This window comes from Neodiprion pinetum, chromosome 3 (genome assembly GCF_021155775.2).
Source record: "Neodiprion pinetum isolate iyNeoPine1 chromosome 3, iyNeoPine1.2, whole genome shotgun sequence".
NCBI classification, from domain to species: domain Eukaryota; kingdom Metazoa; phylum Arthropoda; class Insecta; order Hymenoptera; family Diprionidae; genus Neodiprion; species Neodiprion pinetum.
This window is the reverse complement of record NC_060234.1, coordinates 33,391,117-33,414,105: the sequence shown is the minus strand read 5'-3', so window position 1 is coordinate 33,414,105 and position 22,989 is coordinate 33,391,117. Positions and strand designations below refer to the sequence as shown.

At 40.2% G+C, this 22,989-nt stretch overlaps 1 protein-coding gene across 9 annotated transcripts in view; it reads right to left on the bottom strand.

Moving 5' to 3' along the window:
* The window catches only part of cac (calcium voltage-gated channel subunit cacophony), a 122,142-nt gene that overhangs the window by 69,575 nt on the left and 29,578 nt on the right, over positions 1-22,989 (bottom strand). For all 9 annotated transcript variants that reach the window (XM_069134523.1, XM_046616873.2, XM_046616875.2 and 6 more), the window contains exon 3: positions 2,512-2,742. In XM_069134523.1, the coding sequence (XP_068990624.1) occupies positions 2,512-2,741 (230 nt within the window). In that variant the 5' untranslated portion in view covers position 2,742. The remainder of the gene's footprint in view (positions 1-2,511; positions 2,743-22,989) is intronic.

Genomic DNA, 22,989 nt, shown 5'->3' with positions numbered 1-22,989 from the left:
GATATATGTACTTTTGTTCTCCAGCCTTTCCGCATACGGTCAAAATCGAATTATAATGCAGATTTTTAGGTATAGAAATTTGGTGTGCGTACATTGATCCCAAAAACCATGCATTTTTCGCCACGGTAAGTCTGTGATTACCGGAATTTAAGACATTCCTTCTCGCATCTTTTTTCAACGAGCTATAAATTTGTCGGGAAAAACAATATTTCTTAATCAAATGTGAAAAAGGAAGAGAACCAAATCGCGCGTCGAACGAAACCTGCCACTTTAGAGGTGACTGAACAAAGACGAATAGGTATGTATAATGTATGTGTGCATTCGGGCCATTCCTCAATGAAATTCCAACTGATTGTGAAACGTAGAATGTGACATATAAATGCTACATACAAGCACTATCCCAACGGGAATAATGTGAGAACAGAGTATCATCCTACATCACACAGTTTCGACGAAGAATTTTACACTAAGTCTCATGTAGTCTAGTAAAATAAATATGAGAAACACACAGCTTGTCGAAATATTGTATATTTAGTAATACGTTTTACACTGTTCGTAAACCGCCAATTCAAAAAATTGCTCAGATGCGTTATATAAAAATTTTAAAAATGAGCAAACTATAATTAGGTTCAAATATCAGTCTGACTAGGCGGTCAAGGCAATACAACGAAGCAAATAACTATTGAACTAGAAAAGAAGTGTTCCGAAGTCCGAAAAATGGTAAATGAAGAGAATCATAATGAAGCACATTCAGCCGCAAGTATACGTAGACCTAATTGGCTGTATATTACGAGTAAACCAGGAGGCTTTACTGCAGTACTTGGGCAGAATAATTGAACTTTACGTAACGGGCAACGACAGTCTGAGCTAAAAACATAAAGTAAGAAGAAACGATCGAAGGTGTGATCGATACTGTCATTGGTCGACGCATTTAACTATCCGCTAGGTACAGCAGGGCGAACACCTTACCGCGAGCGTCGGATGTTAATTCGAGTTGCAGTAGTAAGAGTAATGTCTGGGTCAGACAGCGATTTGGCGCCAGCTTGCGGCACTCTCGGCGAATTGCAGAAGCTTCGAATATCGCACGGATGTATGTAATCGATCACCCCGGTTTGCGTGCTCGAAAATTTCTGCACTCCCGAGGTAAAATTTTCCACGAAGGACGACTGAGCAGGGAAAATTGTGAAAGAACAAATATAGGTAACAGTCAATTTACCCCTGGGAAAACGACGTTGTAATTGTATTCTCTATCCTTCCTTGGTAAGGCTTTGTAATTTGTTACCATCGGTGAAAAGCTCGCGGAATACCGTCGCAGCCGATGCGGTAGTTTCCTGCAGAGCGAGCTTTTAGATACATGTGTAAGAAAAGCTCTGAATCTGTTTTACCGACGGTCGTGGCACGGGATGAGGTTCAAGCTTTTCCGTTCTTCGCTGAAATCTGCGCGATCGACGTTCGCGTGCTTTTAGCGGTGATTCTTGCATTACAGATCGCTACAGAAATTTCTCAAGGCAAGGTTACCGCGAGGATTTATTGATGAAAATTGTCGTTGTACCAGCTAGAAAATCACAAAAATTTATGTAGATTTGACCTTCTCTTTGCGGCATTAAGAAAATTATCCCTCCTTTAAATTCGTCTGTTTCCACTGATCAGCGACATTATTTCCAAGTTTCGTACAAAGTTGAGACAAATTTCATCTTTCACATTTAATCTACAAACGGTATACGAAACCATGTGATTGGACCAATTTCCCGGCCAAGTATCAAAGGTCTTTGACAAGCGACGCGGTCTCTACCTCTTAAAACGCATTATTTTCACTCGGAATGTATCAAAATCCGTGAGGCGAAAGCTGTATTCTTTTGATACTGAAATCACTGGTTAAAATATGGTGGGTATTACTTTATCGCCATTTATACCCTCGTACGTACCCAACATGACCAAAAATTATAATTGCACGAGCAAAGTAATAGCAGCCGCGAATCTCCCGGATTCTAAATACAATTTCCTAAATATAATATTCCCAAACTTTTAAGCTGTGAAATACCTTATGTATCCCTTATTTATTCGTAAATTTACTCTTGCGATGAAATTTGATTTTTTCTCCGTATACGCGTATAAAGTCAAAAAAACCCGCAAAAATAAACAGGTCATATTTTTTCTTTGCTTATTTAAACAAATATTGAATCAGATATACAGCGGATCGACTCGTATATCTGTAAGATACTAAAAAATCTGTGTAATTCGATAGCTCATTTGACACCGTTACAAAATTGTATTTTTTGTCAAAAAATAGAAAAAATATTACCTGATTGTACGAGACCCTTAATTTACGTCGTTAAGCTTGATGTACACAAATGAAAATTGAATTTTTAACAAACGATTCGTGCCTAGACCCAAATTCGGGTGAAATCCATACGAAACACCACACATAAATCTATGGTAACCTCCTGAAACGAACAAACGTCACGTTTCCATGCATATTTAGATACGCCAGTGTGTTATATGGGTACTCACATGATGTCCCCCAGCTTGAGCCTGGTCTGGATAAGTGCGCAGCTCTTGTGGTCGCTGGTTGTGACAGCCCGGCGTCGGCGGGTATACCTGGGTCCGTCCGGAGGGACCGCGGCGGCGTCCCCCGGGAGCAGATGGGCCCCATAGGGCATCGGGCCCACGCCCCCGCGCACCATGGGACTGCTGCCCCGTCGGCGCGTAGAGAGGTGTCGGCCTCCAACGCCGCCCAACATCCTAGGGGGCAAAAAATCGGGGCTTCGTGAGAATGGCCTCGATACAATGGTTCGAACAATTTCACCGTAACATACGGGCGCATTTTTTAATCTTCGAGCACAATTTTGGAACGATACAAAGTTATATTCGAGGGGCGAGAGAGGGGGAGGGGGATAGGGAAGGCTGGTGATCGTTGTAGTAAAACTTGAGAAAGTTCATGATTATTTCCCACTGGAGGGTTGTGTTCATTCTCAATAATGAACTGGCGAGATTGATCGAGGGAGCGTAATCACAAGGTTGCGTCAAGACTTTGGCGGAAAATTTGAATTTCTAGTTGCCGGATTATCTGACGGGAAGTTATGCAGGCGAGGGTGCGTTTCTCTGGCTTGGCTGCCATTGAATACTTCATTATTTAATTAACACGCGTTTTCAAACCACCCGTCATTTTCAAGAATCTCTCCGTACAAACAATTTTCATATTTCTCATTTTTCCTGGTAGGTTTCTTCTTTCCTCTTTTCTCAGCGTACAGTAGCTTGCCTTTGAAACTTGATTATATTTGGCAGTCGGAATTTGTTCGAAATTTATGAGATTCCGCGCAAGCCTGAAGCATAAACCTAAATACTGTTGAAAATAAGATTGTTGTGTAACCGTTCAGCAGCAATGATTATGAGCACGATTTGAATTCTTCACATCCGTGACAGTACCAATTTACGATCTTTCCGTTCTCACCTTCGGGGAATAATTTTTCATTTCTGTGGCAAGCGGGAAAAGAGAGGGAAAGTCAGAAACGAGAATTCAACAAAGAGAATATTAAAATCTGAGATAATCAATTTGCGTGAGTAGGAGTAGTGCAGGTGAAGTCTGGCTTCCGCCGCTGCGCAAAACTCACGATTAGACTTCCGTTAGTGGGTACCTTTGTCAAAGCTGCGTGTCAAGTTTTTCTTAGGGTCGGCTGGTAGTAGCTGGTAAGTTGTGAGTCGCGGCACGCTATAATAAGAATTATTTCCTGGGCAAAGTTTTATCGGTAATTATCTGGCCCAGATTTATATTCGTCGGTTTTAATTTACCTAAAATTTAGCCCCTCCCTTCATTTTATTATATACAATTATTATAATCTGCAACTACTTCGCGATCGTATATTCATAGTTATTTTACAACTTTTTGTTTGTTTCTTTTCTTTTCAAATTGTACAAACAAGTCGCTTAATTGTATTGAAAAAATATTATTGACGACGAGATGGTTCGGAGCGTTGAATGTATGCGCGTTGCCAATGGAAACCCCGCTTTATATATGCCGAGTGAAAATACCCCTGTAATGGAGGAAAATATTTCTTCCTTCGAAGATACGCGTTCAACGATATTTTTACCTTTAATCGGTAATCGCTCCTATTTATAAATTAACTCAATTTAGCGTCATTTATTTTCAATGCAAATATCGTCAGCCTTCGATTACGAACGTGACCAAAACATGATGTTAAACTGTTAAAAATTGTAAGTAAGGTGCGCCCAATATCGAAGGACGAATTAAAGTCGAATCATAAAAACTTAGTACTGAGTATACAGCAATGTCGTATTTAAAATAAATACAATGACAGTATCAGACTTACAAAAATTCGTTCAGGACCTAAATCATTGCCGCATTCGATTATAAAAGCCCCGTCACGATACTGCATAAAATACGAATAGTAAATCGCAGACGCGTAGTATTACAAGAAAGTGTGATCGCACGAGTCGCCTAAGAAATGCATGCTTGGGATGATTAGGTTTTAAAAAAAGAAATCCAAACACGCGGAGTGTGAAAGAGAGGCGGTATTATACGCTAGACAAGGCGAGTTGGCGGACCGAGCGAACATCCGAGTATCAAGTTTTGAATCTCATTACAAGTTCCTTAAAGTTGTCTTACGGCAACATCGCCTGTATACAGGTTGGCTTTTACGCCCTTGATGCCTGCCCGTAAGTTCTCTGCATGACAGTGCATGCCGTTGAAACTTGACTACACTCAATGCCTAATTGCTTTTATAGAAGTGGTCGAATACACGTAGCGCCGATACGGAGCGCGGAAGCCGGCTTCTATTCTTCGTCCCGGGTTCGCCGCTGGGCAGCAATGCTATTTTCCATGAAATATGACCGACGGAAGTTATGGTTAGGTGACAAATGAGTTAGCCTATCTTTGACGCTGAGGGTATACACTCGAACTAATAGAGATGGGAAATTAGTTTTACCCCGAACGAATTGTGCCCGTGGAATTGGACACTTTCATTGTCGGTTTGTTTGCGCTTTGTCCCGGCAGCGCTCGGTCTATAATTCCTTCGCGCGGCGCTGTTCACGAATGAAAATAAATTTGATTTCCTCGGAGGAATATGTTGTTAGAAATTTTTATGCATTGTCATTTGAATCGCATCGGAGTTAACGACTGTGAGCGCAGAATTATCGCGGGACGCGCAATTTGCGTTTTCCCATATTCGTGGGATTTTACGCAACACGCGCGGAAAATGTTGAGAAATGCAACTGGATATTGCATTTGTTTTGATTGATCTAGGGTATTATTATAGTCGTATAACACTGTCCGAGTACCAAGGCATCAAAATTCATTGGTATACTAAACCAAATATAGTTATGCGGTGTGAAATGAAATGTGGTAATAATAGCAGGATCATGTTAAGCGAAACAGACTTATAGAGAAGGATGAATATTACTTCTTTGCCTGAAAAAAAACTCCACAGATTTCAGTTTATACATGATGTACGAATTTCACAAAAAAAAAAAAAATCAATACGTAAACCTTCTATATCCACTCAAAATGAATCCATTGTGATTCACCGTTCGGAAAGTTTTTAACCGAAAGCTTTTGACTCAAACATTTTTTCATGCAGATAGCAATATCGCAATCTAATTCTTACGAATATTCTCGTTACGAGATGGTTACTTTTTGTGTAATAATTCGTACGGCTGATCGAGGCATCAAGCGCGTTGCTGTAACTCGAAGATTCACTGTTTTGCGATTGATTTGCATTGATTGCTCGACAGCGAGAGTGGAGTTAGCGTGAATACTTATAATAATACAAATAAGCAGCTAAACGTCAAATAACGGGATTTTGATTCACCGAAACAACGCCCGTCGAATATTTGCCTGAATATGAGCAATTTCACAGCGTACAAAAGATATTTCATAAACAATAAATAAAAAAAAAAAATACAAAAACCCCCAACAAAGAAAAAACTTCCGCGTCGGGAATATAACAATCGTCAATGCCTGGAATGCTTCTTTTGTTTAAAAAAATTCGGGTCAATTTCCCTTGTGACTTGAATCGCATCTCTACGCCAGCTGCCATGATTTCGACCGCAATTTCAATCTCCCGCCAAGGTCAGTGACAAGGATTTGCGAGAATCCCCGTCGCGGACCTTGATATGTGAATAACAAATATACCCAGCATCGCCTCTGCGTCTCGAAAAACGCGGCCGCTATATCTCGTGAGGTAAAATTGTGTCAGCCCTTGGCGAGGAGGGAATGACAAATTATGATAATTCGAGTGAGAACGAGGTTTGCATAAGCATTTAGCTGTGTCGCGAGTGTGTCTCTTTTGCAGGCGAGCCAACGCACACACAGACGTATATATATGCCTAGGTGGCGTATTATCTACTCGTGACGGGGGGATGACGAGAAGCACGGCGAACGTGGCGAAAGAAAGCGGAAGGGAAGAAGAGAAGCGAAGAGGGAGTTTTAGCGTAGCAACCTGTTGCTAGGCACCCCGGGGAACTCTTGGCCATCCCTGGTCACGACGGTCCCGGCCAGTTTCACTCCGACAGAGCCAATTCGCTTCCGGTTTCTGCGCGAGCGCTAGCTAGTCAGCTGCGGCTGTACGTATAGATCTCTCAATCTCGATTCCATCCCCCGTTTCCGTCCCTTCTTAGCATAGTCTTGATTCAAGAGGAAATTTAATTACGAGATGGGTACACACCAGATGGCAATCTTTGGAAAGTGATTCCGCGAAAACCGGAAATCAGAAACCGTGCAGCGGAATGAAAGCACGGCGAATTAAAGGAATTGGTTGTACGGTGATGTTAATTAATGCCTTTGGCTTCCAGCTAACTTAATTTCGGTACGAAACAAAATGCGAGCTCGATTCTGTACGAATTATCTGACAATGACTCCCGGTCTCTCAAATATACTGCGTCGCCGGTCATTGTCACGTAATTCGTAATACAATCGAGCTCGTATTTTGATTCATACCGAAAATAAGTTAGCCGGAAACCCAAGGCATTAATGAACATTACTTCGCACACAAGAGTTCTTATACGGCACGAATGAAAAATTAAGAACCGAGACGCGTCGCAGCGACAATGTAGATGCAAAACAGGTGAATATATCTTTCGTAAAACCGTCCCGGCATCCAGGCCGTAGCTTAAAGCTCGATCTTTTTACGCCAGCCTTTCCAATTCGCTCATTCCTTTTTCCACGAGACTGAAAGGTGGTGAAAGAGCTAAAAATCAAACCGTTGTTCGCCGAGATACGGGTCCGTTTCGACAGCTAAAACCCATCTCAGCGATATAACACGAACATCTGATTTTCTGTTCTTTATTTTTTATTTTTTTTCAGACCAAAGAACGACTGCAATGTAACTGAAAATTTTCTCATCACAGTCGAGAAATTTCAGCTGCTTGTAAACACTCCCGGGGCGTGAGTTGGTACAATTTTTCGTTACCGTGATCTGATTTGTAATTATAACGAAGCAGGGTCTCGAAATCAGAGCCGACATCGATCGGCGAACAATTTCCATACAATTGATTCGACAATTGAAAATTAAAATATCGAGAAAAGTACCTTGCGATTCGATTCAACCGTAGTTTCCCAGAGGGGAAGAAATAAATAGCGTACTTTGTATACCTACCGCGTCGTACTTCGCTTCCGGCGTGGAGGACGTAACTCAGATTCAATAACACAAATGCACACATTCACCTTCCAAACTACTCTCGGGGCGTATTAAATTATACGACTTGAGAATTCCGGGTGAACCGCAGTCTCGGGAATCTCAATGCGACCACCGAGCGCTGATGTGAGCTGAACTTAGAGCGGTCACAACTGCCCCGAAGTAGTCTAGACTACGTGTGCTGTCAGACTAAGTGATCGCGCTACAAATAATCTTATGCAGGTGGATCTCGGAAGGCTGGATACGTGGATAAAAGCTGGTGCCAACAATTTTTAGACCGCCATATTTACAGTAATAAAACTAGGAATTGCAACGCCACTCTTAGAGTTGAAGTAAATAGCCCTTGAATATGGGTTGCGTTAACGATCCTGTAGGGCGATCAATGTGTCTGCGTCAATATTGACATTAGGGACGTGTCGTAGTGACAACGATTTGCAGTATAACTGAGGTGCGAAAAATAATAATAAACGTAAAAAAAATAAGAAATAGAATATGCAGGCTAGTTCAGCTCCGTGGCGCAGGTGAAGTATGAACGTCAATAGGCAGCTGAGCTGCTGAAACACGTTTACGACCTCCTAGTCGCCATTACGGTCGTTAAACGAACACGTGGTTATTTACGTACCAACATACAACGTTTCGCGGTGAAGGAATAATCTTCACCGATGATCTGACCGCTGGACGTATACCTTTACAAGTACGTGTGGCTGCACACACATTACCTCCTAGTATACAGCAACATGCGATTCTGGGGTAAAATTATTCTGTCCGTCAAGTTTAAACGTAACGTCGAATTCGTTTTGTTATTTATTTTTGCAGCCGTTAATTATTGGAAACAAAACCACTCCGGGCAACGAGAAGCAAAAGAAATCAATTCTTCAAGCTCTTACGCCCCCGGTGGCTTTCCATTTCCATCTCCCTTAAATAACTGACGGCCTCGTTATCCGATAAATTTTTATCTCTTTTTTGTTTTCGGACAACCTGCAGCCGTGAGTTGTTACTTTGATTCTTGTTGTATTTCCCTTCGCGGTTCAAAGATCAAAGATCAGTTTGAAAAACGCCCGTGAATCACGCCAAGAGATTAGATTTCAATTGCATTCGGTTCAGTGTCTATCCCGTAAGCATTCAACTTCATGCATGGTCCTCCATCCACTCGACGTGCCTGCAGCTATTAGTGGTGAGCACTGGTAGATCATTTGCAAGGAGATTTGTGCCTGAAACTACCCTAATTAATTGAGGTATGGTATTCAACGAGCACCGACTGCAATTGAGTACAAGTGCACTATAGGTATGATCACGTGTGCTGCAGAGATAAACTCGCTGTCCAACACGGTGAGCTTTAAGCTGCAAGAGGTTTAACAAAAATGGATCCAAAAGTCGTGCGTACAGAAAGTTTTCAGTCTGTTCGTAGGTGAAAAAAAAAACAACGCTGATCCTTTTCGCAAGATATTCAATTTTTAATGATATTTCAATTATTTTTCACTATCAACCACTTTTTGCATTACCCAGGACTAACGGTGAGTACGTTGTGGTGATATGGCCCATTTTTATATTTTTCATGTTGTTTTTTTTTTTTTTTTTTTTTTAAGAGAGAGTTTATATTTTATATATTTTTTTTGGGTACTGTAAAAAGTGGTTTATATTGAAAAATAATTGAGTATCGTTAAAAATTGAATAGATCGCGTCGAGGATCAGCTAGGGTTTCCGGGCTGGCGCTTTTTTCATTTAGGAACAGGCTGAAAACTTTATACATGCACAATTTTTTGGATCTATTTTTGTCAAACCACGCGCAGCTTGAAGTTCACCGTGCCAAATGCCGAATTTTGTACATTCCAAGAGCAAAGACTCGTCATAACTGATTGTGAGCCTCAAGAATGAAAGAAAGCGACGACGGCATCGTGCTACAAACGCTAAATAATTTGACAAGTATCGTTTAAAATTGAGCTGGAAACCCGCATAATTGATTATGAATACACATTCTGCTCCAAGGCGGAGAAAGATACGGTCATTATCTCGTCAGTAATCGTTACACTACACTTTGAGGCCGAGTTGATTAGGCATGCCGCCGATCTGCCCCCCGAGGTATAAACTTAATTGCAGAGCTGTCGGTAGTACTCGGCGTTTAAGCGGTTTTTTTTTTTTTTTTTTTTTTTTTAATTAGAGAACCGGTCTGGTAAGACCCTGAAATTACACGAATTGACGAAGGGGAATAAAATTCGCCAATTGCGAAGTTCTTAAATTACTCCCATCTGCCGTTGATGCTGAAGCGTCTTGAATTAAAGCGGAATCTCCGTGGCGGATCGGCGGAACGCTCGTTAATTCAACAATCAGTTATGATTAACCGTCGCGTAACGCTTGGACATTCAACACCGCGAACAGGTACTAAATTACAGATTTCCCTTCCGCGCGACCGCAATTCGTCAGTTTCACAGACGCATAAAGGCCCCCGATCATTAAGAACATACCAGACCTGCTTCAAGATTTCAACCAGAGTTGAGATGACTCCAAAACACCCTGACCCTCCACCCCGGCAACAAAGAGTTTTCCATACTTAAGCCGACCTCGGTACCACTTCGGATTAATTAATTAGGAATTTCGGAACCCGGGTGCGATTATACCTACCTCCTGTACACGGGAAGTTCGCGTCCACGTTAGGCGGATTGCGTTCCCAGCCTTCCTGGACGGTCAGCATACCGAATTGTGTGTGCGTGTGTTTGCGATAAGGAGGTTGGTTCGCCAGTAATCGATGCTTTGTTTCAATTCGCTCCAAAATGGTTAATAATCCATTAAGATTCTTTAAATTTGAGGCTGATACACTTTTTTTTATTTCATAAAGTTGGCATCGTTAGATATTCAATTTCACAACATGTATAATGTTATAGCAATATTGATTATGATAAAGAACATTCGACACTATCGAATTGAATACCGAATGATAAATCTGTTCTCGTAACTTTGTAAAAAATATTCTTCTTAATAAAATTTACCACTTTGGAGTAAAACCGAATGAAACTGCTAGATTTTTTACAATTTCGAAGTGACTTAAAAGAAAGCATTGATCTATCTAACCTTTTGTTCACAATTAGAGTATTACTGAAGAGATCTTCGTAGCTTACGAATATCAGAAATCAGTAAGTACTCAATTTACGACCATCTCGCGATAAAAAGTTTTTATTTTTGGCCAACCAATCTCATTAATATAAAATTCTGGTACCGGTATAAGTTGATTAGTTTTCGATCAATATTAACAATTAAATGATTTTCTAGTCAAGATATTATTCGGAATGAATTTCATCCCATGATCACAAGGCGCTTTCGTTAACGCCATCGCCATCAGACTATTGTACAACGAAGAGATTAATTGGATTCTTTAAATAGTATAGAAAGACGGTTAGAAACACTTGTATCTTATTGTCTAGACTGAGTTGTTCGCAAATGAGAGAAGACCCAAGCAGTAAGCAATAACGGTACAAATTAGCAAAAGGCACGCAGCGAAATTGAGTGAACTTTATCATGTGAGATAATTATAATCGATCATTCGCGGTGCGGAATGTCGGGCGTTGAACTGTCGCAAATGTTTTCCACTCGAATGAAACGGCAAAGTCCATAACGAGGCAGGCGTGTTCGAATACTCTGCGAATTGAATTTAACAACTGTAGGAATATTCTTTTCAAATAAGTTTGCATCAAAATTAAATCGGCCGTTGTATAATTGCCCATTGTATTTGTGAAGCTTAAGTGACAAGTTTGCTCGATAATTCCGCGTGAGCAACTCACGATTTTGTTCGAAATATATTTTCGAGTCTGGTGACTTTTTGGTAGCAAAGAACTGCACAGCTTCGGAAATATTTAACTTTACGAATCATTTGTAACGAGCGGAATGCCGTTGAATTAAAAGTGTCCAATTAACTGAACGTCCATCCAGTTCGATATCTCAGCTCGGAACGAGCACCGTTTCGTGAATAAAAAATAGCGATGCGACGCCTCGCTGCGAGGAATCTGGCATAGTGCTACATGGACTCAAGTGACGGACAGAGGCCACTTCACAGGTGAATTACAGTGAAATGAAATAAAACCGTCAGGAGCTACGGACAGGCAAACAGAATTACTACTTGCCGATCGATCCGAAGGTTTCCATCTCTGTTTGTCTCGGAATATTTCCGACCGATCTTACGGAGAGTAATTACACCCGCCGACTGACTGTCAAGTTTTACCTACTTCATTCAACCCGCGGGCCAACGAAGGCAGCGAGGAAATAAAAAATTATTGTCTTCGATCCCGCCGTTGTACGTCTCTGAATTATATAATATACGATTCTTCCTCAAATTTAGTATTCAAGTCTCTAAAAAATTCACACTCATATAAGTAACGTATATATACACGCCTCAACGAATCGTTAGACGATCTGATGAACCCAACCGATCGCTTCATTCTCCGTTTCGTTACTTTAACGATTTACATTTGTATGTATAATTAAGTACGCTATTTTAAACGAAAAATTTACCGAGAATATTATAAGGAAATAGAAGAAAAAAATTCAAATCAATACCGAACCCTCAGCGTGATAACAGCAACTGAGCTTTTACGAACGAAAACTTATTATTATAACTATAGCGGTGTTTAGTCATGCCATGCAAGCTTTATCGTTCTTCCTTTGAACATGTTGATGCCGTACCTAATTACTAATTAGTCATTACAATGCTCGGGAAATTCTAGCATCTACCAATTAGTGATGAGCTGCCGTTATACACCCTTTGCCTGGCAGCCTCTGCACTCCGAACTTCACAAGCAACACCGCAGCTGATTGTGCTTTCCGTATAAATTAAATCAAATACATCGCTCGCTGCTATATAGTGTATAATTCGATCAAGCGATCGAAAAAGTAGATTTTCCATAATTTCATTTCCACGCTGTTCACGCTGTACGAAAAACCATACCGGTGATAAATTAACGTCACGATTATAATCGAATCAGTCTGTAGATTGAATAAACAGGTCTGCAATGTTCGTAATTAGCTCACACGTGTTTCACAGAAATAATTGGGAGACAATCCGTGTCGATTATTACCATGCTTGGAAATTCCATAGCTGGTACAACACCGATGGAAAATTCCTCGCGTTCTACGGTTCGGCGGCCTTTCCCGCTTAATGGTGCCAGGGCATGGGAATAGCGATATTAAATTATCGACGCAGAGTATTATGCGATGCCCTTTGGGGTTAAAATATGGACAGCTAGTAAGGTAGACGCGGTCCTCGGTGACGCCTCGAGGAAGAGAACAGGTATAGTTCAGGGTACTCTTCAACCTCAGGTTCGAGTTCTCCTCGGAGTGACCGTAAATACACTATGTTAGCATATGCAACCATCATAGGCGAGTTTCTAGTATGGGTGATGATAATAATTTACAGTATAATAGCCTCGAAATGCCAAGGGAGTCTAAATCATCGCAACTAAGACGGAGCGGACAACAAACAGGGCATAAGTTTTCAACGTGAAAAATGACAATCTATTTATCTTAGTCATAGAAGCGTTGACGAAAGTAGATGATGGATAACGAACGCAACAATATCAAATCAAATGTTTTGAAATTGTTATTAGGTGTACTAACATCTTTGTTTCTTTGTATTCACCGCGAACCGTGTGTATACATATACTTTTTTAACTTGACGTTGCCTTTCCCTTTCCTCGTATTGTGACAACCTGTAACAATCAGCTTGTCTCAGCAGATATTATTCCGTACAATAATTGTTTGCAATATCTGAGCTCCGGCTGTATGTCGCGACGCTGGAAACACGCCACGTAGCGACAGTGATCACTCCGTTACAACGGCTTTTTGTTCTAGATCATTTCTAAATCTGACCCATCTAACCTATCCGAAAGTCAAATGACTCTACGGGGGTGTCTGAGGTATGGATTTACGATCGCAAAGTCTGCAGTCACAGATTTAATCCGTGAAATCGTTAACGGTTGAAACGAGCCAACTATCCAGCCGTTCGGATTCGTCTGTATATTTACATTTCCCCGAGACTCGGCGAGCATTTCACTACACTCTCCGTTATTAGATTCCGATGTTATAACCACGTCCGCAAGGACTCTGAATATCAGGGTATATATAATAAGTTAGGTAGGTATACAAGGTATAGGTTACAAGGTGGGTATAACCTCGTCTGAGGAACACGAGCCAAACTGAGAAGGAAGAACCAGTTCATTTGATAAAGTGGATTAAGTAGCGGTGCCATTGTGTTGGTCAGCCAGGCGACTCGCACCGTCTTACGTGTTTGAAAATCAATAGCGTGTTACCGCACTACTCGCTCGATTTCGATGGGTGTGTGCACAGATCAGCATCGCGCCGCTAGTTTTCGTTTGTTCGTCAGAAAAAATTAAATATAAATAAAAAAAAAAAAAACATAAAACAGAAACAAAAAAAAAACGATAGACGAAGAAAACCTAATTAAACTATACGATATACACGAGGTTCTGAACGTGGAAAAATGCGACGGTTAACTTTTTACCAATTATCGGACGACCGATGCAACCGTCGGCACGGAAAATCGCGTTGCTAAGCGACAAGCTGATCCTGATTGTAACAGTACGTCGACGAAAGGACGTCGGTTTGATCGCTTGCTCGGCTGAATGACATGTTTAGATTTGAATTTTTCAAAGTCAAGCTATTTGGATTTCAAGTGGGCGGTTTTTAATTTTTATTGAGAAAAGCTAAGCTTCCGCTTCCTTCCTGTTATTCAAAAGCTGAATCAAAAAAAAAAAAGACTGTAATCCATGAAGGAGAAAAGTACAGTGAAATTGTAACCGGTCGCTTCGTTTCTCATCTGTTGGTGAAAATGAAGAAAAAAAATTGACGTAACATCTTTTTATTCAACAGTTTTACCGGTTATTAGACACACGTACAATCCAAAATGTTACAGAAGCTGGACGATTTGAATGCGGAGACGAATTTAAAAAGAAATACGTACATATTCTCCATTTCCAATTATTCACAATTTTGAAGCTAAACTTTATAGAGGCTGATTAATACTTCGCAGAATTCGTGCAGTCTTTACAACGTGGAGAAAGCAGAGAGAAAATTATAAAATTCTAAACGGCTCAATTAACGCAACAGTCATAAAGCTGGCTCTGAATAATCAGGACTGAATTATCGAGCAATGTCAAGTCGTTTAATATGAAAAGTAACACTGTTTTCAACCCAGCCAAGAGCAAAGTGTGGGAAGAGGTATTGAAATGAAATGCGAAACTCACCACTCATTTTCCATCTAGTTGATCCATTCTCACTGCTCTGTCCTCCTTTACTACGAATTCTCGTCTCCTGTGTAACTCCATGATATCGGTCACCCTTGACAACCTTGATAAGCTTTCTTGCTATCGAGCCCAGATTCTCTCGTACGTACGAACCTCACGAAATATCGATTCTACGGATTAATTGCTCGCGCACTCGAGTTACACCGCGTATAGGGAAAGATCTTATGCACTTTCGTTACCATACGTAAATTCTTCAAGTTGACGAAGAATTTGCAAATTGAACATACATTTTCAAATCGTTATGATAATTCGCGTACACAGCTTTTCTACGTACTTCCAAAAACGACGAGTTTTTAGTTTTAGTTACCACGTGCATTCCATAACTATTATCATCTGTCACCATGACTGAAGAAATATGGTTCCGATCACGAAATAAAAATGAGTTTTGTACCTATAGTACATGTGTAAAGAAACTGTAGTATCTACGACTATAGCCACATTAAATAGTTACCTATTTGTGCCATGTTTGTTGATATAAAAAAAAAAATTTTTGTTGATTTCCAACAACTAAGTTTAACTACCTTATTGCAGCCTCATTCATTTAGCTATAAAATTTTTTAATAACCACAACAAATAAAATTTTCCTCCATACCAACAGTAAGCGGGATGGAGGGAAAGGCGCTTCGCGGTATGACGTCAATTGTCGTATAACCGTGATAAAAGTTATAAATATTTCGCGGTTCGGTTAGCGCCTCTGGTGCTGTACAGGGTATCTGGATATTATACAGCTAGTAAAACCCCGGGCGTACATTTCGCGGTGACTTTTTTCGTCTTCTTTTTATTTGCCCCCTACCTTCGCCTCTAATTCTCATCGGATTTCGTTTATCACTCAACGCGGGCGGCGCGAAAATGTAACGAAGGTACACACGCCTGACTGTCACAAAAGCTGTCAGATACTCCTTGAACACCTGACAGGTAATCGGTTAAAAAAATTCTCGAGCTCCCGCGTTGCATTCGCATCCCTTCGCGAACTTATAAGTATAAATCGTGTGAAATTTTTCATAAGGTAATCATGCTGTAACTTTCGTAGGCGCGGATGTGGTTATAAGAATTTAAACATTGTAATATTATTAATTCTTACCGTTTCGGTTCAAAAATATTGTTTCGCTTTATATTACGCGTGATTATTTTACCGTGCGCTTTAAATCACGCTTATTCCAAAAATTATCATTTGTTGTAAGAACGATACGAGAGATGAAATCGTTTACGTTTAAAATAGTATACATATACATGTTATATTATATATGAGTGTACGGTATACAATGTAAGTCAAATTAATTGTAAGCTATGAACAGCTCAAGTAGTTATGCATACCTGTAAGCCCAATAAAATAGAGCTCAGTCAATATTTATAAGATGAACTTAATAATTTGAAAAATGTATTGAATCGCTGATGTAAATTTTTACCGAATAAATCAATGCCTATAAATAAAATACCCGGTTATGTGCGAAATGTATTATAAATTTCAGTGAAATCTTGATAAACATTGATCGACCTGCCGTGAATCCGAATGAATTTCTTTGAAATATATATAGCGTGTTACCATTCAGAAGTAAATAATTGCGCAAGTTTCACAAGTATTCCTCGTATTATAAACCAGACCGATAGCGAGTTAAGCCTAGAATGTTGTTACAGCATGACGTTAATTACATAATTATTGACCAAGGGACACGTATATCTAGAGTAATTTATTCAAACAAGAAAGTCACATTTCACTATACCCACATTAATACATGGCTCTATCGCAGTTTACTTTACGCTTCTAACTCTACATTCCCTTGACGGTTATACATTTTGTTGTGAAATCGTATCTGATTGGTCGGTATGGCGAACCTTGCCTATTTCCGCATAGTTATTAATATCGAAACTTATTAGTCGGGTCTCAATTGCGCTAAGTTTACGAAATAGTCTAACCGGCAATGTCCGGTAGATTTGTTGTTTCGTAATTTTATTCCCAGTCTACGAGGCCAAAACCAAGACTTACGGACTAGACTCGAAAATCTCAAGTCTTTCGGAGGGAAACGTGCAAGTCTAGAAGCCCTGAACGAAATTTAAATCAGTATTTTATCTACGCAGTCAAGATTAAAGTCGGGTTTAATCATTTGTTGTAAAAATATGATGTTTGCGAGGGGAAAAATCTCATTTACTTTGTTTATTAGACATTTACGATTTTTTAAATCACTGCAGCCGTATCTCTTCTTCCATCGCTCTCTCGGAGTTACGGGTATATTTATTTATTTTCAACCTATGATTATCAAACACTTCCCGCTATTAACTTATCGTAACTCACACTGATGATCAGTTGCTTTAAACGCCATTTGAAAAGAGAGAAATCATTATCTTTTACTGTATAACTAATTTATTCATCTTCCATAGAAGACAACGAATCATCGATGCGCGAAATTACGTCACTCCTTAAAAAAAGAAAAGAAGACAAATAGAGAAATAAAACAAAATAAATAAAGAAGGGCATGAAGGATGAAGGATAAAAAGTTGGCGATGCCTCTGCAGCCCTTTTAATTTACTAATCATCTTCAGTGATCAACTTCTATACCTTTTAATATTCTTATTTTTACAAACCGTGCACGCTCAGTCATTACCGATTAATTTATAGGCACGAAAATATTCAATCGATCTAAACCAAATGTCAAAGTGTCGCAACCTTCACCTAGTCTATACATCACGTTTTCTTTACACCCCTACACCGAGAGAAGCCTGAAAGGAAAAAATTTTCTTTGCAAGGGTACAATCAAAGTACGTATAAGGGTAAAAATATATTTCGTTACTGTAACAAAATTGTTATTGATATGAAAAAATGTTTCGCGATTCGAAAATCTTTTGCCCCGTTTTGTATAAAAAATTCAGAGACAATCACGCGGGGAGAAATAAATCTAAAAACCCTCCGAGTTTTTACTCGTCCCCGACAAAGTTGAACTTTCCAGAGATATGCCATTAAAAATTTATCAAACTCCACCCGATATTGCTCTGTAGCCACTCGCCGACTATACGGACGTTATTTCTCCAAATCGCTTCGGCGTTGAGAATAGCGAACATGAAGAGTGACTTTTATAGTTTTATTCACTGGCGTGTGTAACAGAAAAGTAGGTTTATATCCTCTGGTAATTCCGGGCTTGCTTATAAGGCTTGGATTACGTGATCACCCTGCCCACTCGGTATAATAAAGACGCGGTAATACGTTTTATTATTATACGTCGAATAACACCCCAATTTTAATTGAAAAAAATTTACAATGGTTCGTAGGATATTCGCACTTCAATCCAAACTCTAACATCGTATATACGTACATACACGAAGAGAATTTCGTGAAAGAACCCTGCGTCACCTAAAATTTCAGAGTCATAATTTGGCGATTCTCCGTAATCAAATTTTGAGCTAAATATGTTTCCCTCGTTTTTCTCGCAGTTTGTACTTTCAATAGAACGAGTTTCTCAAACTTGTTCCGTACCGAAAAATGAATGAAAACCAACAATACGTATATACTATATACGCCATGAGATACACATTCGTTTCATTGTTTCATAAAACAAGCGATAAGCTCAGAGTTTTTACTATCATTTCTACAGTCTCGATATTCGCGGAATGTTTTACACACAAATAAATTCTGGCAAAATGTGTTGATGAAGAAAAAAGGAATGTACACAAAATGACACATCGAAGTGTCATAACTCGTCTAAGCACATCGTTAATTTTGTTTATCCCGTAGTCATCATCAGCCAGCTATGTGTGTGGAAAACGTAAACGCAACATCTTCTCTCGAAACGCACGTTTAGTGCCATGGTGTTTCCGATCAATATTTGCACCACGCACGACGGCGTAAGACTGGAATGTTTTTCTATTCTTGGCCCAGAAACATAATCAAATAGGCGTTTAGCATCTACGGGAGATGACATCTGTTTGGTATTCAAAACTGTTTTGAGACTGCCAAGCCAGTGGCTTTGCTGAGTCACGCTTCAGCGGTTCTCCTCCAACGAAATCTGCGACCTCGAAAGAACCAAATAAATCAAAAACCGTTCAAGACAGAGATTTTTAGATTTCCCACTGCTCACCCTACTGAAAATGTTCACGTGTTAAATCATAAAATGTTTGGAAAGAATTCAGCGTGTAATTTATTACATGATTTATCCTGTAAATTCGATAAAATATATAAGAAATCACACGATAAATTACAAGATTACGAATTATCAGACATATACTGCTTAATCTTTCTACTACTGGTAACCTTTACTACATATAGCTAAGCAAGTAATTTTTTTCAAAAACGGTGACGACCGATAAGCGAAGACGAGCTATAGAAAAATTGAACCTAAATATTCGTGCAGGCTGTCACTAATTTCCACCATCAATCACCGAAATGATGAAACCTTCTACCGATTATAAATCAGCAGCACCCAAAAGTTACCCCAAGCCGGCACCCTGGTTGTATGTAAATGTTATTGAGGCTGGGATAGCAAGCTGTACGTTAAACTGCGCGTGTCTTCTTCACATGCGGATGTAAACCGCAGCTGGGTAGGTACATTGGATATGCGCATAAACATCTCCCAACGCAGAGGCGGATGCTCGACGTCAGAGATCTACGGGCACCCTGTTGCTCCGTTTGGTCCCGTCCCGTTGCCTAGGTACCTGGAGGCTACGCGTCTCCATCCGACTCAACATCGATACGCGATATTCCGCGTTTTCGGTTATGTGCGTTACACGTATCTGAGTTGGAGTATCAACAAAATCACTCCGCGTAAAGCAGGGACGTCGACCCGTTTTCCTTGGGGGTTGTAATGTATCACGGAGGTGAAAAACTACGTGGATAAAGGAGGCACTTGCTCTAGGGGTGTGACTGGGGGAACCGTTGAAGGTTTGAAAGATGAAAGGGCCGTTGAGTTTGGATCGAAAGTTGAGAAAAGAGGGGAAGAAAAGCTCAAAGATTATCTTGCAACGTTGTTGGCTCCGGGTGATGCTAAACTCGAGTAGAACGACATCCCTACTATGTAATAGAAATAAGTATGGGCAAATTCAAGTGACACAATTGCTAAGATATCGAGGTTTTATAATTGAACAATTCGAAGCTATTGAATTCACATGTTTTTGAGGCTCATTCTCCTCGCTCATCAGATACCGATAAATTGTGTTGTAAACTTTCAAAGAAACGTTAAAGTACCTATAGTTTTAGCGCTCAACAACAACTGCTAACCAAAATCTGTTGTATCGTACTTGCACAAATCTATTTTCATCCGATAGCAAAATATATTGTATAAAAAAACTTGAGGCTTCTTTTTCTAGAAATCTTTATGGTTACGAAAATGACCCCCAACATATTTAGATCGGATCAGAAACAGCAGTTGAATCATTTTGAACGGTCTAATCGTAAGACCCCTTTTCAAATAATTAATATCTTACAGTAAGCTTGTTATATTCGAATTCGTTTGGATTTATTTCTATCATAAATGAGTAGTTCACTGCCACTGTCGCAAATATTCTCTCTTCTCAACTTTTGATTCAGACAGTCCGGCCTGACGATTCATCCTCGAGATTTAGCCGCAAGCGAACGTCTCCGGGCATCATCAAAGCCCATGGTCTTGGCAGTGTGTATCAGGATCATTTCTCAGTATCTTCTGAGAGTTGAGCTGTAGCAGCACTCCGTGCGGACCGCAGCTTATCTCTTGACAAAAGATATATTGGTTCTATGCCCGAGTGTGCTCAAAGCATAATCCCGAGTATATGGAGAGTTTTATGGTTTTGCAGGGTTTTAATGATGGGCGAATTTATACCATTGTTGGATACCGTACTTTGACGGCGAAATTTTGGACCTTGAATACACGCGGCTAAAAATCCGTCACGCACGTATGTTCAGATACGGATGAGGGATGAGAACAAGTGGGAAAAAGGTCGGAGAGCGAAGGAAGCGGTGATGTTTCAAGAATTTTTTTCTTCCCCAACTCCTTTAACTTCTGCGTAGTCTTTCTTCCTAAATTTACGTTTTGGTTTTATCTCGCTCTAACAGCCCTGTTTATCGGGTTAAAATTTACAATTGATTTTTATCTTCCTCTGTTTGGTCGATCTATGCGACGTCAACCGGTAAAATAACGATGGAAACCTTGAGAGGTCGTTTTTTTCTCTCTTCCCTTTTCTTCCTCTTTTTCTGTTTCTTCAAGAATCCTCTTGACTCTGCTTCGTGCAGACCACGGATCGTATGTTTATAGTTTCTTCGGCCATTGCAGAGGTTGCGGCTAGCCATCGCGTGACTTAAACTACTCAACAAACTCTGACCTGACCATTAACCGTTGGCGAGTATAACTGATCAGGTCATTACGCGAAGCGACAGTCGTGAAAAAAATTGTACTTCAATTTCTTTCGTTTTGTTTTTAAGCATTGCCTTCTTTTATTTGTTTTGCAACTTGAATTCACCATGCGATTTTCGTTACTGCAAGCATTTCCATCGGGCTTATAATTACACCGAAAGGTCCGAACCGTCGACAAACCAATTTGACTTCAACTCAACAGTCGTCCCGTAAACGGAGCAGCGGAAAAGTGGAAATCAAACTTTGAAGCGGAATACCGAATTCAATTCCGGCTCTCTACTGGGAAATATCGCATAAGTCTACCGGGAGGCAGGGTAGCGCTGCAGTTGAATTATTCAATTAATACTTCACGTTAATCAAAAGTCATTCGAAGGAATATTACTTTCAGACTTCGCAAGTTCAAAAGGATAATATTTGACTGTATAAACATAACCAACGGAAAGCAAAAATTGTAAAATCAAACGTCGAAAGTCTCTTTCGATTTATGGTAGAGGACTCTGTAAGTATGTATATTTCCACAGGAAATGGAAACGTATTTTACCTCACACAACCCACTGAATGGTAAAACCGTAGGTAAATCCTGAAAGGAACGGGAGAGTAAGATGTACGAGTATACGATATCAAAGCGGTTCCAACTTGGAGTATAAGTAGAGATAGCAAAAGTAACGATCCTTTGATACAAGTTGCTGATGAAAGCATAATAGTAACAGCAACAAAAAAAGAAGAAGAAATTGCACAATCAATGCAAGTAAAAAAAAATACGTTTGGCTCACTCGTAATTCATCGTTATTTATTTTCCATCAGCTTTATGAGTGAGTTTTCACATTGGCAGCAGTCGTGACAGGTTTATGTGTAAACCTGAGCGAGATTCCACCGTCGCAAAAACGAATGATGCCTCAAGGTCCAGCGGCGGCGCGAATAAACATTCGGCAGCTTACGTGAACAATTTATGACTTGGGCTATTAATACATCGTTATACCGTGAGAATTATTCGGTGTTTCACTCTGACGTAGGATAATACAGTTTTACAGTGTGATCGAATATTTTGGAAAACGCGAGAAAATTAAAAGCAGACCTGCGTCGATTCTTACATTACTATTTTCGACTCTTAAAATCAATGTGATTTCTTTGGTCGTCACTTTCTCGAGCAAAACATTAACCGGGCATTTGAGCTTTGATCTCGGCCGAGAAAGCGGCGCAGATCGCTCTAACTAACGCTTTTCTTTGAACATCTGCTATAGAGAATTCAGCAAGTTCCGTATCGATACCGTCGAAGCACGATCTTCTGAACAGGATCAAAGTTTACCTTTTTCCGCCAAGGACAAAGGATTACGTGCCAAGGTTTAAGGCCATGCTGAACCGTTTCAATGAGGCAAGGTGAAAATCAGAGAGGAAAAGTTTCAAAAGTACATAATTCAGTGCCTCGCCTGCTTGATGGAAGGACGGAAGATTATCACGAGTGAACGGGCTGGTCAACGGCTGGTCGGGTCCTCGGATCGATAAGTTGGAAACGAGTAGAAACCCGGGGGAGATAGCCGTATCAAACTTTCCTGAAAAAGGCCAAGAAGAACACCGAGGACGAGCATTATTCGATCGATGGATTTCCTCACGCCCTATTTGCACTCTTCAATAGCCCCCGAGAAACTTGCGGTCAATTGGTCGGACATGTTGGAGTTCGAAGAGACCGGGCGTCATCGGCTCGTTGGACTCGAGTACCGACCT